The 16,989-nt window shown below is 40.2% G+C and overlaps 1 protein-coding gene across 2 annotated transcripts in view; it reads right to left on the bottom strand.

The window, feature by feature from the left end:
* Window positions 1–16,989, bottom strand: part of LOC122541029 (protogenin-like) — a 118,810-nt gene that overhangs the window by 61,095 nt on the left and 40,726 nt on the right. For both annotated transcript variants that reach the window (XM_043677488.1, XM_043677489.1), the window contains exons 3-6: window positions 6,161–6,305; window positions 3,501–3,634; window positions 1,676–1,813; window positions 1,247–1,405 (exon numbers count right to left, since the gene is read on the bottom strand). In XM_043677488.1, the coding sequence (XP_043533423.1) occupies window positions 1,247–1,405; window positions 1,676–1,813; window positions 3,501–3,634; window positions 6,161–6,305 (576 nt within the window). The remainder of the gene's footprint in view (window positions 1–1,246; window positions 1,406–1,675; window positions 1,814–3,500; window positions 3,635–6,160; window positions 6,306–16,989) is intronic.

The raw sequence follows: 16,989 nt of genomic DNA, 5'->3' as shown, positions 1-16,989 counted from the left end.
AAAGATGCTCTTTGGTCTACCCAAATCTTGTTAGTTTTCTAGAACAAGAAGTTGACCCCGAGTGAGTGGTGCAGACGGTCACATTCTAAAGGTCCAGAAGTATGTGCTGAGAGAGACACTAAAACTTGGGGCAGCCGCCACCAAGGCACAGTGGGGAAGACCACTGTCTAAAGGTCTTCTTGCTGAAGGTAATGCCAGTCGGTTCAGTTATTGGGTCTCCCAGCGCATCAGATATTTGTAAATGTTAGTACTTTATGTGTAAGAGATGTCTATGGTTTTTGGATAGAGTCAAAGTCCAATGATCTATTCATTTACTTGATGTGCAACTGTACAGAACTGAACTGTATTCATGACAATGTGTATATATAAAGGCATATTTTTGAAATAAAAAATCCAAGATGCTGAAGTGACAGTGTACCTTTCTTGGTCATTATTCTTTCCTCAAAAGGACACTGAAAGAGATTAACTGAACACCCCATTCTCATGGTATACTTGGATACTGCTGCGTTCATCAACTTCTACCTCCACTACTACAAATGTCTTTATATAGCAATTCCAATAAAGTAAAAGCCCAAGATTTACAGGATTGCTAATAATAATCAATATAGTACACAAGGAAATATTGTAATAGAGGACCAAAATGCTATGTCAAAGATGAAGCAGTGAGACAGGGAGTAAGAATTAGTGAGGGAATTCTAAGTACTTAGGGTTTTAGCAGCTGAAAGCATGGAAAGCAAGGCAATAATGGAGGAATCAAAAAGGCCAGAAGTACAGTAACACAAATATCTCCAAGGGTTGTAGATTTGAGTCAGGATGGGGGCAAGGCCATTGCACAATTTCAAAACGACAATAAAACTTTTTACAACACGAGGCACTTCACTAGGAGCCAATGAGGTCAGTAAGTATAGGAATGACAGGTGAAAGGATTTAGTAATGATGTCAGCATTTCCAAAAAGTGTCACTGTATATTAAATACTTGGATTATTTCTGAAAAATGTTGAATGCTATACAATATCTTCATAATTTGATTTTATTTAAAAACTTCAAGCAGCTAACACTGACACATAAATTAACAACTTGAAACATTGCTTCATTAAGATACTTGCACCTGAAGATACTGCACATACAGGAAGCACAGACATGACCACAAAGTCCCTGACCACAATTTCTGTTACTGAAGTTGTTGGCTCCAAGGAGCCCAACAGTACTGGCTATTATGACTGCATGTTAGTTCTGGTTAGCTTACCCAACACAGTAAGCATTGCTGTGGCGACAGTGTAATTGCGTGTGCCTGGTGTGGTGGCCCGACATACATATATTCCAGCATGCTCCACTTTCACATCAGATATCATCAAATTCCCATTCCCCAGAACCCGAGTGTTGAAGACATCAATAGATCGGTGATCTGTTTGGAAAAAGATATTTATATCAAATCACTAAAACCAGGTCAACATCAGACAGATTAACTCAAACTGTTAAAAACGGGTTAAATGTTAATATATTTCTTCAGAAAATTCTTGGCATTATTAAATGATAATGGTTTCATTTTTCTTTAATGCTGAGAACAATACTAAGTTATATTTGATAAACAAGAAAGTTGCGGTATTTTAAATTGTCTATTTTGTCCAACTATTGCCTGAATAGTAAGAGGAATCAAAAGAAGTGTGCAACTCACCTAAACGACTCCAAGAAACAAGAGGCTTCGGTGAACCAATGGCTACGCATTCCAGCATGGCAGTGTGATGCACAGGTATAGTGAGATTCTGGGGACCTGCTACAATCACTGGTTTCTGCAAAGTTTTTGGCTCCCAAGCTATTAATGGAAAAAAAATTGTCAGCACAAATAATCGCTAATTGAAAGCTATTACAACATGCTTCAAGATAGCATGACTTCATTAATGATGCAGAGGGTCTCAGTACAAAGATAATTTTTCATTTAACAAGTTAGGATAGGATAATTAGTTTCTTATTTACACAGTCTAACAGTAACCCAGTTTGAGTTTTGGACCCCAACATCTGTGTTATAATGGCCCTCCATTATAATTAGTGTAGAACACAAAAAAATGTTCAACTGACGAGCAAAAATAATCAAGAATGAAAAAAGTATAATTTAGAGTACAGGAATAATATTAACAAAATAAAGTAATATAGAAGTGGCTCAGCTAGGTTTTAAACATATCATGAGTGGATGCACATATTTTGAATTAAAGAAAATTTTCACTTAAACATCAATTGTTGCAGTTAAGCGTATTAATAGAGCTTATGTTTTAAACAGCACTACCCTGCAAATCAATGAATATTAGAAAACAAAGCTCCCCAATAAATGGTGAAAAAGTAACTAGAATTTGTTATGATCTTTTGAAGAGTAGATTTGAAGAACGAAATTACTTTCTCTTGCTTCATCCTACATTTCTACAATAATTTTATTGAAAATGAGGTTGTCACTTAGTGAAGGAATCCTAGGCTTTTTAAGCGAATTAGAAACTACCTCTCAGAACCCTCTGGGAAAGCTACTGTTCCAAGGGTAAGAGTCTCCAGGACAACTAGACAGGAAACAAAAGCTGAAATTCTTTTGAAAAAAAAAGGAAACTAAATTTCATTACATAAGATTAATAAAATGGCATCATGTGTTTCGAATAAATATGGAACCTCAGTTAAAAACAAACTAGCATAACTAAACCAACTAAGTTTGGTGGGGAAGCTGTTAACTATAAATTTCTTCTAGTTATAAAGTTAACTGCATGCAACATTTCAAGTTTCAAATTAATTTGGAATCTAATTAGGACAGCCTTCTTGGCCATTTGATCACTACTTGCAAAGAAGATTCCTTGCCAACAATGAAACCAACATCATTTTAATCATACAATTCACTCCTCTTAGTCCTAACCAAGTATCTTGATAAAATGACTGAATACAGTCATATTTTTAGTTATCACTGCTACTTGTATGACATCTTCTGGTTATCAGCCACTTTGGTTTGCAAATGACATACAGCAATATTACCAAACCGCCCAAACTTTCTTACAAACCTAGCTGAGCAAGTAGGATTACAACAATTTGTGGCAAGCTGGACAAGAATCTGACCGAGAGGAAGGGACACTACCTTTCTGGATTTAAAACAAAAATCAACTTGTTCAGACATTTTATGAAACACCCCTGGAGCAGGTGGGATTTAAATACAGGCCTTCTGACCCACAGGAATGGACACTACCAAATTTAAACCCGTTGAGAACCATTCCCTATAAACAAAAACATTGACTACAACAGGAGGGAGTTAAGAATTGCCTGATTAGTTCAGCCACCCACACTTTACTCACTCTCACATCAAGTGAAACTTGCATTCTCATTTCTTACATCATTTCCCTGCCACATATATACTATGTGCTCACTTTAGATCAAATGTGATGCTTATGCACATCTTCAGCTGTGAAGCTGAATACAAAGCAGAAGTGTATCACTTATTGGACATTGTTCAGTAGGAGAAACAACTCATTGTGTACCTGGAATAACAGTTAAAATGGCTTCCATGCTCCTTCGCCTATTCGCGACATTGGTTGCAATACAACGGTAGTGTCCAGCATGCCGCCCTTCAACACCATAGATTTGAAGAACCCCAGTTGGAAGAGCAGTTATTCTGAAAAAACGATACCCTTTTAAAACACTCAAGTATTTGAATTGTGTGCATTTCTAGCAAAATAAAGTAGGCTACAGTGACAACATGGCTCACAATACTTGCAAGTTTCATATAGAGTCAGAGTCATAGAGATGTACAGCATGGAAACAGACCCTTCGGTTCAATCTGTTCATGCCGACCAGATATCCCAACCCAATCTAGTCCCACCTGCCAGCACTCAGCCCACATCCCTCCAAACCCTTCATATTCATATACCCATCCAGATGCCTTTTTAATGTTGCAATTGTACCAGCCTCCACCACTTCCTCTGGCAGCTCATTCCATACACGTACCACCCTGTGTGAAAAAGTTGCCCCGTAGGTCTCTTTTATATCTTTCCCCTCTCACCCTAAACCTATGCCCTCTAGATTAGATTAGATTAGATTAGAATTAGATTACTTAGTGTGGAAACAGACCCTTCGGCCCAACAAGTCCACACCGACCCAACGAAGCGCAACCCAACCAGACCAATTCCCTTACATTTACCCCCTCACCTAACTCTACGGGCAATTTAGCATGGCCAATTCACCTAACCTGCACATTTTTGGACTGTGGGAGGAAACTGGAGCACCCGGAGGTAACCCACGCAGACAGGTGTAGAATGTGCAAACTCCACACAGTCAGTCGCCTGAGGCGGGAATTGAACCCGCCTCTGGTGCTGTGAGGCAGCAGTGCTAACCACTGTGCCCCCGTGCCGCCCACTAGTTCTGGACTCCCCGACCCCAGGGAAAAGATTAGATTTAGATTAGATTAGAAACCCGGGTCTCTGGCGCTGCGAGGCAGCAGTGCTAACCACTGTGCCACCGTGCCGCCCACAAATACCCATCCAGATGCCTTTTTAATGTTGCAATTGTACCAGCCCACAAATACCCATCCAGATGCCTTTTTAATGTTGCAATTGTACCAGCAACAAGACTTTGTCTATTTATCGTATCCATGCCCTTCATAATTTTGTAAGCCTCTATAAGGTCACCCCTCAGCCTCCGACGCTCCAGGGAAAACAGCCCCAGCCTGTTCAGCCTCTTCCTATAGCTCAAATCCTCCAACCCTGGCAACATCCTTGTAAATCTTTTCTGAACCCTTTCAAGTTTCACAACTTCTTTGCGGTAGGAAGGAGACCAGAATTGCACGCAATATTCCAACAGTGGCCTAACCAATGTCCTGTACAGCCGCAACATGACCTCCCAACTCCTGTACTCAATACTCTGACCAATAAAGGAAAGCATACCAAACACCTTCTTCACTATCCTATCTACCATATGAATTGAAACTGTGCTGCTAACCCAGTTCTCGGCCATTAAAATATATCAGGAAGAGCACCACTGCAATCTCTGGGGAACTTCATTGTACGTCATCTTTTAGTTAATGGAAGTCTTCCCGACTAGGTCTGTTTCCTAACATTGTGAATGTTGTAACCATGTTGTTTGGTGTCCTTTTTATTACACGAATTCCAACATTGCTCAGAGTCTGTAGCCTGGCACTTTACCAAAAACCTTTTGGAGTCCAAGTGCAACACATCAGTAGTGCCCTCAACACTTCAAAAGAAATCCAAGCAACTCAAACATGTTTTGCACTCAACAAGTCACTGTCAACTTCTCTCAATTACAACTCCATTTGCTCATGCGACTATTAAACTATACCAAATTATCATCTCTTAAAAACTTCCTCGAACTTAAATTGACTTGGCAGTAGTTGCCGTGGTCAGACATTTCTTTCGAATAGGATTTAGCATTTGCAATTTTTCAGTACTCTGGCACCACTCCAAGTTTAAAGAGGTTTGAAAAAATTATGATCAGTGCCTCCACAATTTCCACATTCTCCCTTCGGAAATCCTTAAATACACCTCATCTGGTCCTAGTGCCTTGTCAACTTTTAACTGCAGTCTATCCAATATCTCAAAATTTTAAAAAGTGTTTCAAATGTCTGAACTGCCTCATGAAACTGAATCAGTTGCCGAAACTGAACTAGTCCCATTTGCCTGCATTTGCCCACACCTTTCCTATCCATACATCCAAATGACTTCCTATCCAAATGACTTTTCCATGTTGTAATTGTACATTGCCTCTACCACTTCCTCTGGCAGTTTGTTCTGTAGGGGCACTACCTACTGCGTGAAAAATACAATTGTACCTCATTCAATAAGGCTCAATATTTTCAATGATATTTAACACCAAGAATAATACTTTGAAAATTGAAATTCATTTCAATTCATGGATTCTGAGGTGCAAGACTGAAACAGTACACCAAGGTGCACAGCATCATGGACAACAACTTCTAGATGCTCACCTTTCAGTTTTACATCGTGTCAGCAAACACTGACTGCTTTTCTGTTATCACCCATAAATTCAAAGCCAATGCATTTTAACACAGGTAACATTTTTGCTGAAAAAGAAATCAAACTACATCTAGTGAACGATGACAGCATTATGTCCCAATCACTCTTTGCATATGATTGCGTAAAGCTATGGATTTTGCTATGGATATTACCTGTCAGTAGCAAGCGGTAGTGCTGTACGGTTGAATTCCCAGGTGATGATTGGTGGAGGATTTGCATATATTTTGCAGATAAACCTTGCTACTTCACCTTCATTGACCACTGTATGGGTTGGCTGAACCTCAAATGGTGACATACCTGAAAATTCAAGGGAGATTGCTAATGGTTAGACATTTGTAAAGTTGCTTCCTCTTTCATGGAGGGAACTCCAAAACGAAGAACTCAGAATTCAATATAAACTGCAATCATGTCCCACAACTTTACAAAAGGAGTACTGAATAGTTTCAACAGCTTACAGTAAATAATGATCAAATATTAACTTTTAGAATTATCCAAAACAACAGCATTTATAAATTTTTCTTTCATTACATAGAGACAAATTCCACAACTTATTTTTCGAAGTAGAACAAACCGTTTGCCATTTTTCACTACAACCTTTAAATCCAGGTACATAGTTAGATTCCCAGACCAACTATCTACAAAACTGTTTACATACACTGATGATCACAAACTAATGAATGGTTCTCAAAGGAGAAAGCAGAAAGGTAATGTGGATCTAGGGGATAGAATTTAAAAAGTTCAGGAGATATTTTAGGGGAATTCTTAAAATATCCAGTTAAATCTGGCCTGCCAAAGAACCTGGTGTCCCATTAAAATATTGTTTAATTTTTTAATGGGACGCTAAGTTAAAGCGTTCTGGCATTTCCACTTGAATTCACGTTTAAGAAAATGGAAATTCCAAACGAGGTTCTGCATGTACCAGCTATGTTTTCTCCTTTTATAGGAATGATAGCTTAAATTTGTTTTTATTACTCATTTATAGAGAGAATCAAAATTGGGCTACATTTCCATCTTGTGAAATTTTATTAACATCAAAAACAAGCCCGGAATCTACTTTCAAGCCAGAAAAGATCAATGAATGAGTTAGCAGAAATATGGTTATGCATAAATGTGGTTACTAGGTAGAACATTACTCCTACAGATACAGTTCAGGAGTGTCATTTTTAAACTAATTAGATGCAAGAAAACATGCAACTAAAACTTTTGACTGATGTTTTCTGAATTCTGCACAAATGTGCTCATTTGATTAACAGAATGAGCTCTATTGATAGGAGGTTGACCTTTTCAATGTAAGTTGTCCCCATCACACAGGTGTTTTTACCAGCAGTAATTGAAAAGAACCTGGTGAGGAGTCATTTCTCACACTAGGATCTGAAAGGGATGCCAAACCCTTGCACGATTGCACATTTGCAGATATAAAACTTCCTTCAGGATGTGATCATTCTGAGCCTTACCATGCAACCTACACCAGTGTCACTAACAAGCAGAAAAACATTACAGCTCATAAATACTGCACACCTCTGGAAATCTGTACCTCATCAATATGTAAAAATGGATTAAATTCAAGTTTGCATGTCTTAAACAAAGACATGATTGTAGATCAATAGAAATCTTTAAAGATGAAAGAAACTCAAAACCCAATCAGTGTAAAAATACAGATCGCAATCAATTAATAACCAACCAGTCCACAGAGGGTCCCATAACAGTCATGAGATCAATCATGCTTCTTTGTAAACGATACACACTATTTACCACTGGAAATTAAAAAGCCTATCCCACCGCGCACACAATTACTAGGAGACCACCTGCACTGCATGAAATTTGATGTGAACAAAAATAAAGTTTCAGAGAGTTAGCTTCTCCATCGGTTCACAGTCTATTCAGCAAATTGCCACACCCCACTAACCAAAGATTGGTGTTGGTTGATAAAACATTAATCCAGGGCATCACAACTGGCCCCATCTCTCCTGGGTTGGTCAAAAAAAAAAGGAAACATCGTTTTAATTCCTGACCATCATGCAGGACCACTGCTGGAAACATACGTGATGCCTCAGTGGTACAATAGCTTACTGACATTCACTGAAACTTCACACATGAACAGAGGAGACTTAGGGCAACACACTTGTCAGCTGCGAAACTGTAATCCAAATAGAGATACACAGAGAGGGAAGGAACTAGTGGGGGAAAAAAAACTTCCTGCCTTGAAACTCCTAGAAGTACCAGTTGATGCAATACACGAGAGAGAGTTGTTTATTGGCAAATCCAAGAAAATGGTGATCAAAATGACAGATTTATTCAAGACAGGAATAACAAGTCATTCCCAGTATCTGCAGCATAAACTAAAATATCCCCCGTCAGGAACAAGTTACCAAATATTATGGGTAATTTAACAAAATCAACCTTCAATTTATTTACAAGAGGTGAAATCATATTCACCTCCATTTTTATCCAAAGTTAAAAACCACAAAACCAGGTTATTGTCCAACAGGTTTATTTGGAAGCACGGCTCCTTCATCAGGTAGATTCTCTTGTTCCTTGGATGCTGCCCAACAAGTTGCGCTTTTCCAGTGCCACACATTTTGACTGATTTCCAGCATCTGCAGTCCACACTTGCTCCTGATTTTTAACTTTATCCACCCCAGTCCAACACTGGCTCCTCCACCTCATTTTCATGCAGAAATTTAAATTGAGAACCAAATGGCTTTCACACTAAGCAATTTTAATGCACTTGATTTTAGTGAACATAAATTGCTATCAGCTTTTGTCTGAGCACAATACCACTGACGCTCTCTTGGTCAACTAAGAAAAGTGCCTTGTCACATTCTCTTACTACAACAAAATTATCTTCCTGAGAGATGAAAGCCAAAAAGCTAGCCAATGCTAATCCAATTTACAAACAGTTAAGGTTTCCCATATGTAACAGCATTTTACACCCCTGCTGCATGAGAGGTACTTGCTCACATCACTCTACACATTAGTGTTTACTCATGGTCCAGAAGAGCAGATGTTGGATGAGATGTACAGCATCAAAATTAATACAAGGATTTCAATAAGAAATGAGATACTTCCCTCTACATCCACAAACACTCAATGCACGTATTACAGGATAAGAAATACTGTGGGTAACTTGCGCAGATCAAGCTGAAGCTTTACTGACTGTGCGAAGAAAATAACTTTAATTTGCGCAAAAGTGTGTACAAAATAACCATAATTTATATTTTTACACAGTACTTTCTTACCCTTATAAAGAATTTAATAAAACATTACAAACTAAGAAAATGTGCAGGGAAAGTGAATAAGTGTTTCTCGTACTGCATGCACAGTAGAAGTCCAAGCTATTAAGATGCGAGAGAAATTTTATTTTGATCAGAAAATAGACAGGCCATGTTTTACCTATCAGAGTCTTACAACACAAACATTCAGGTTGGATTTTGACAGTGCCCTCAGTATTCAACTCTCGTGCCAAACAATAAGCCAAGGCTGACACAGGAGATAACAGATGAGTTGATTTCAGACAGATCACAGCCATTTTCACAGGGTGACAATTCAAATTGTCAGGTTGTGCATAAGATCCAAGACCTGAAAGAATGCAATTCAGATACCTGCTTCTCAGATAAAACTTGGCCAAGTTTAATTATCAAGTTAATGAGATAGTACAGTCCAAGAGGGATTGAGATTCTACTTTCAGTTGAGGTAAGTAGTCAGTCATCAAAAACCATTCTTGGTAGAAAGCAAGATTACATTGCTAGGTGATTTCCAGGAGTTTAGCTGGAGGATAGTTTTCCGAAGTTAAAACAACATTTGTGAAATACTACAGAAAGCAGAATCATCATTTCCTCACCCTTGACGCAATTACATTACTGGGCAATGGCTAGAGTGATTATGTAAATAATACTTTGCAATCTTTTGGATATCAACACCAGCTCATTCGTGCTGAGTGGAGAATTTACCTCTATATTCATCATTCCCTCTTCTTCAGTTTTGTGGGTTTCCCTATCAACTTATTGTCCCCAAAGAGTTTTATTGACACTGGCAGACCTTAAAACATTTTGATGTAACCCACACCTTGCGAATCCTGCCTAGGTAGTGATAATTAATCAGCTGTAAATCACTCAAGATTAACATCCTCAGATAGTCCAATGTACAGTTGCTGCAGGGGATTTAAAAAAATATAAACCAAGAGTGGAAACTCTGGCTGATTTCTTCCGATGTAGCAATGTCAGCAATTCAGGTTGGGGTACTATTTTCTTATTTGGCCGAGAGCCACACTGTCCCCAGACTTTTGTGGAAACAAGAAAAACAATGGATAAAAATAAACACTTCATTCTGGGGAATGCATAAACAGGAGAAAGTGTACTTACTGTCTACTTGCTTTCTACCAAGAATGGTTTGTGGTTTTTGATGACTGACTACTTACCTCAACTGAAAGTAGAATCTCCATCCCGCTTGGACTGTACTATCTCATTAACTTGATAATTAAACTTGGCCAAGTTTTATCTGAGAAGCAGGTATCTGAATGCAAAAACAGTATAATACATTTACTCCAGTTTCCTCCCACAGTCCAAAGATGTGCAGGTTAGGCGGACTAAAATTGTCTGAGATGTTTAGGAATGTGTAAGCTAAAGTGGATTAGCCACAGCAAATGTGCAGTTACAGGGATTAAAGTAGGAGTTGGGTCGAGGTGAGACGTTCTTCAGCAGATCAGTGTGGATTCGATGGGTTGAATGGACTCCTTCCATACTGTAGACATTCTAAATAGGTTCTAAATTCTTCTAAATAAACACAAGGTGGAAATTTTGATGTCTGGTATCACAAATAAGACTAATCATTCAAAACTACATCATTGGTTGCAAAATGCTTCGGAATAAGCGGAGGACATGAAAGTTGTCTTTTACTTGTAAATACACTTTTCTGAAAAAGGGCATCAAACAACGTGAAAAAATGAAGCAAGCAACCTTTAAAAGATGCAAGGAATTTGACAGGGTAGGAAATGTTTATTTGGGGGTTAAAAACTAAGTTGACTTAATAATGTATTAGGTAGAGCAAAAACAAATGTTGAAGCTAAAAACCAGATTAAGAATAACAATTGGCAGTGGAATATTTTACTTTTGTACATCCTCAGAGTCTTGGTCTTCAAATTTGAGGAAAGACATTCTGGCTATTGAGGGAGTGCAGCGTAGGTTCATGAGGTCAATTCCCGGAATGACGGGACTATCTTACGCTGAAAGATTGGAGCGACTAGGCTTGTATACTCTGGAGGCAGGAAGCATGTTTCCGCTGATGGGCGAGTCCCGAACCAGAGGACATATTTTTTTTAAAAAAGGGGGTAGGTGACTTAGAACAGAGTTGAGGAGAAACTTCTTCACCCAGAGAGTGGTGGGTGTATGGAATGCTCTGCCCCAGAAGGCTGTGGAGGTCAAGTCTCTGGATACTTTCAAGAGAGAGTTGGATAGAGCTCTTAAGGATATTGGAATCAAGGGTTATGGGGATAAGGCAGGAACAGGGTACTGATGGAGGACAATCAGCCATGATCATAATGAATGATGCTGGCTCGAAGGGCAGAATGGCCTACTTCTGCACCTATTGTCTAAGACAATGGGTAATTTAGCATGGCCACTCCACCTAACCTACACATCATTGGATTGTGGGAGGAAAACCACGCAGACAAGAGGACAATGTGCAAACACCACACAGACAGACAATCACCCGAGATTGGAATTGAACCTGGGTCCCTGGCACTGTGAGGCAGCAGTGCTAACTGCTGAGCCACCATGCCACCCTTGCATTCTTCCAATGCCTCATTTCCTCTTGAATCTGCTCAGGATAAACAGCATTCAGCAAGGTCTTCAAATCTGTTGTAGAAGTTCAATAGAGCAAAAGAGGGCATTAGAGTCATAGAGATGTACAACACAGAAACAGACCCTTTGGTCCAACTTGTCCATGCCAACCAGATATCCAACCCAATATAGTCCCACCTGCCAGCACCCAGCCCATATCCCTCCAAACCCATCCTATTCATATACCCATTTAGCTGCCTTTTAAATGTTCCAATTGTACCAGCCTCCACCGCTTCGTCTGGCAGCCCATTCCATACATGTGCCACCCTGTGCGTGAAAAAGCTGCCCCTTAGGTCCCTTTCATCTCTTTCCCCTGTCACCCTAAACCTATGCCCTCTAATTTTGGATTCCCCCACATCAGGGAAAAGACTTTGTCTATTTATCCTATTCATGCCCCTCCTGATTTTTCAAACCTCTAGAAAGGATACCCCTCAGCCTCAGACTCTCCAGGCAAAACAGCCCCAGCCTGTTCAGCCTCTCCCTATAGCTCACATCCTCCAACCCTGGCAACATCCTTGTAAATCTTTTCTGAACCCTTTCAAGTTTCACAACATCCTTCTGACAGGAAGGAGACCAGAATTGCACGCAATATTCCAACAATGGCCTAACCAATGTCCTGTACAGCCGCAACATGACCTCCCAACTCCTGTACTCAATACTCTGACCAATAAAGGAAAGCATAGCAAATGCCTTCTTTACTATCCTGTCAACCTGCGACTCCACCTTCAAGGAGCTATGAACCTGCACTCAAGGTCTCTTTGCTCAGCAACACTCCCTAGGACCTTACCATTAAGTGTAGAAGTCCTGCTAAGATTTGCTTTCCCAAAATGCAGCACCTCACATTTGTCTAAATTAAACTCCATCTGCCACTTCTCAGCCCATTGGCCCATCTGTTCAAGATCCCGTTGTAATGAGGTAACCTTCTTCACTGTCCACTACACCCCCAAGTTTGGTGTCATCTGCAAACTTACTAACTGTACCTCTTTTGCTCACATCCATATCATCGATATAAAATAATGAAAAGTAGTGGACCCAGCATTGATCCTTGTGGTACTCCACTGGTCACAGGCCTCCAGTCTGAAAAACAACCCTTCACCACCACCCTTTGTCTTCTACCTTTGAGCCAGTTCTGTATCCAAATGGCTAGTTCTCCCTGTATTCCATGAGATCTAACCTTGCTCACCAGTCTCCCATGAGAACCCCTGTCGAACACCTTACTGAAGTCCATATAGATCACATCCACTGTTCTACCCTCATCAATCCTCACTTCTCACAGAATTACATGGCAGTTAACTAACTGGATACATAACCATGCAACACATCTTCCAGTAGGGGTGGGTAGGAGGTCAATGCCCAGCTGTTTCCTTTCAACATTTATGATTGAACAACATATTTAAAAGGATGCCAAGACAGACATTCACTCCCTGCAACCCAGGTGTCTCAATGGACTCTCATGTTTGGGTTTGTATTTGGCTCTGCAGCTGTGCATGCCCTCTCTTCACTTGCCATCCTATTTAGATTCCTTTACTTCAAACCCCTGCCCGATAAAACCACACAGACCGGCACCATTTTTTAGAAATCCCCCTCTGCAGATTCTCCTGCAGACCGTTCAGGAACATCAGGGGGTCTTGCTTTCCAGGGTTGGCAGCAAGAGGATCTCCCATTTGTCGAAGGCAGCCTGCTTGGTAATAGGCAGCATATGTTCGGGGCTATATGGCCCACAGAAGGTCCTGGGTGAAACACAGCAAGAGATCGATGATCTGCACACTTTAAAAAAACAGTAATGACCATTTAGTTTACACTGCAAGCTGGCATACACAAGTGCAGCTGAATTGTAGACAGGAAAGGGGATTGCAGACCTCAGCATCGAATGGGAAAGTGGACTGAGAGGGGCAGTTAATGCTCTGAAAGGTGTACCAACTGCAGGAATGTATGTGCTTACTAGGGAGGGCACAGGAGCACACATCATAGGCACGCAAGCTCATTTACACTGATTATTGACCCTTTGGACTGACACCCAATCCTTTGCTGCCCACAGCAGACCAATCAATGTAAGTGAGAAAAGTCTTAACGGAAGTGCCCCTGACATCAGGCTCCTCATTCAGCCAAACTATAGGCCACAGATGTCAGGGAAGGACCCTAGGCAAGAATCCATGATGTAAAGGCCACAAGCTCCAGAGTCTGTGAAGATTTGTCCTGTCTTGTGATGACCAATACATCTACTGGATTAATGCATGAAACTTAGCTGGACCAATTCTATTTTCTTCAGGTTTCCAGAACAGCAAGAAAAACAAAAAGAGGCAGACAATCTAAGCCCAGGCCAAACTCCATCACAACCTCAGAGGATGAGGGATCAAATCCTCAGAATGCATTATCATGACATTCCCTGTACCATCTTCTGGCAGAGAAATTCTGAGTAAGCAAAGATGATGGACAGAGCACAGCAGATGGAACATGTAAAAGCTCAGGTCCTTGGTACTTTGCTGTTAGAGATGAAACCTCTGCACAGCATCCCCCAGGTAAGCCTCTGCGCTCAGTGAAATTCGTAAAATTAGCATACATAACAATACACACAAGCAGACTTCCAGACATTTGCCAAAGAGCATGACAGCACATTCTGAAGCTTCCCAGAATTTGTCAGTTTCATCCCACTGTCAGTGGATTTATAGCGCAAATTCCCTACCCACCTTGCTTCTCACTCTTGAGAAGTACACAAAATCCTATCCCGAGTCAGTCAATCACAATTTCAAACTTCCAATTCTTGAACTATTGACCCTCTATTTGCTGCAATGTTTGTTCAATTGAACATGCGCTTCTCTCATTTGGCCATCTCAAGCATGGCTGAGCTATCTTTCTTTTCTGCCAAAACTGCCCATTACGCCAGGGCCAAACTGAAAAGAAACGATTATCCTGATTACCAACTACCCTCTGTTCTGTCCCTTCCATCTTCAATATGCATAAAGCATTTGAACATATCTGGCAGTATTCTGAAGGCATCATTCAGTTTTCGCACTATGGTAAACCCTTCCCATCTCCAGCCCTGAACCAACAGCTTCAGGTTTCCCTCCAATGACCTTTCTGAGTTCCACTCATTGATGAGGCCCATCAGCTACTCCCTTAGCCCAATTAAACTACTGGAGGCTTAACTTCCCACATGATATTGGAAATGGTTCCCTCAAGACTGTGTTCTTCCTCTGTGCTAAAGTCTCCCAGAACTCCACTTGGCCTTATCCCCATCATGGATGACTTCAGTTGTAGTGGTTCTATATTCTGCTAATCCTTCCCTAAAATCCCTCCATTTCCTTGAACTCATTTAAGATTCCATGCTAAAACACTTCTTTGAACAGGTTTGGTCATAGCTCCCAATTCTTCCCTTCCTTGGCTTAACATCCATTTTTGTCTCATTATATTTTTGCAAATTGCCTTAGAATATTATGCTACAATGAAAGCCAACACAATATTGTCACGATCAACATAGTTATCTTTGAATATTCCCTCAGTTTGCACACCATCACAATTTGTTCTGAAAATGTAGAATATTTGATGCAATGACAGAATTAACATGCTAGTGTCATCCCAGTAATATTTCACATAAAACTGCAAAATGCCCATGTGGCATTATAATGGAAAGTAACACCTGAAATTATGCACTGATTTAGGGGCTTTCCCACCAGTACCAGCAACATTTCAAAACGAAAAATCTAAAGTCATACAAACAAGACTCAATCTCATCTCTCCATCATGAAGATTAGAAATGCAATGTTTGTTAATCATTGCTCAATATCCAGCAATTACGACTCTTCCGATACTGAAGGAGTCTACTTCCAAATGCAAAATTTGGACAATAGCCCGTTTTCGGCTTAAAAGTTGCAAGTAACATTCATACAAAGCCAATGCCAAGCAATGACTGTCTCCAATGAGAGAAATCTAACCATCACCTTTTGATGTTCAATGGTATTACCAAAGCTGATTGGATGTTGCCACTGGGGCAAAGGGTTACCATTGACCAGAATCTGAACAGGATTACACATGCAAATACTGTGGCTACAATATCATGACACCAGGAATCCACTGATGAATAATTCCTGTCTTCCTAAAGCCTGCACATCTATGAGATGAGTCTGGAGTTGGTTGAATATTTTCCACTTGCCTGAATGCATATACTTCAAATACTCAGAAGCACAACATCCAGGACAAAGCACTATGTTTAACCAATACTCATCCACCACCTTCAACATTCACTCCTTTCCCTGCGTGGCAGCAGCATGATGTACCATTAATGAAATGCACTGCAGTAGCTCCAAGGATCCTTCAAACCCACAAGCTCTATTTAGAAGGACAAGGGCAGCAGATGCATGGAGACATCACCTGCAAGTTCCCTCGAAGTCACACAGCATTCTGGCTTGGAGCTATAAAATTGTTAAGTCAAAAATCTCAGAACTTCCTTCCTATCAGCACCATGAGTTTCAGTAGACCTCAGGGTCTGTGATTCAAGAAGGAAATGCACCATCACATTCTCCACGGGAATTAGCAATGGGTAATACATGTTGTCCTAAAGCGATGCCCATATTCCATGAAAAATAAAAAAAATTCAAATGAATGAGAATTGATATTACAAGCTGGTATTCTTGACTCAGTAGTACTGTTGCTGGTTCACTCTAAATACAAGGCCGAAGTACAATAAAATACAATACAAATAGTCTAAACTGAAAATTAGAGACCGATTGCAGAGGAACCTCAATTATCCAAACATCAGATTATTCAGAGATGATTTCAAGCTCCCGCAAAAACATTATATCAAAGTAGCAAGTGGATTCAATTTACCTGTACTGAAATGTGAAAGTGCTGGCAAAAACAAAAGAAACACAAGCAAATCAAGCATTAGTGACTGGATTTTTTTTTACGTAAGGGTTGCTACACAGCCCTTTGCAAAAGTAATGTTTTACAGTATTCCTGGCACTTTACCAGGCCATTTTAAAAAGGTAGAGAACATAAACGAGGCAGGGCTTCCGCCTTTCCATGGTGAGACAGCGTTCCCGGAAACTGATACTGTAAATGGGGTCTTGCAATCGTGGAAGCTGTTCAGAACCTTGTTTAGTACTAGATTTCATGGTAAGGGTTTAGTTCTCATTTTAACCTGTAAT

The sequence above is a fragment of the Chiloscyllium plagiosum genome, chromosome 36 (genome assembly GCF_004010195.1).
Source record: "Chiloscyllium plagiosum isolate BGI_BamShark_2017 chromosome 36, ASM401019v2, whole genome shotgun sequence".
NCBI classification, from domain to species: Eukaryota; Metazoa; Chordata; class Chondrichthyes; order Orectolobiformes; family Hemiscylliidae; genus Chiloscyllium; species Chiloscyllium plagiosum.
Note: the sequence above shows the minus strand (reverse complement) of the source record. Positions and strands in the feature narration are given on the sequence as shown.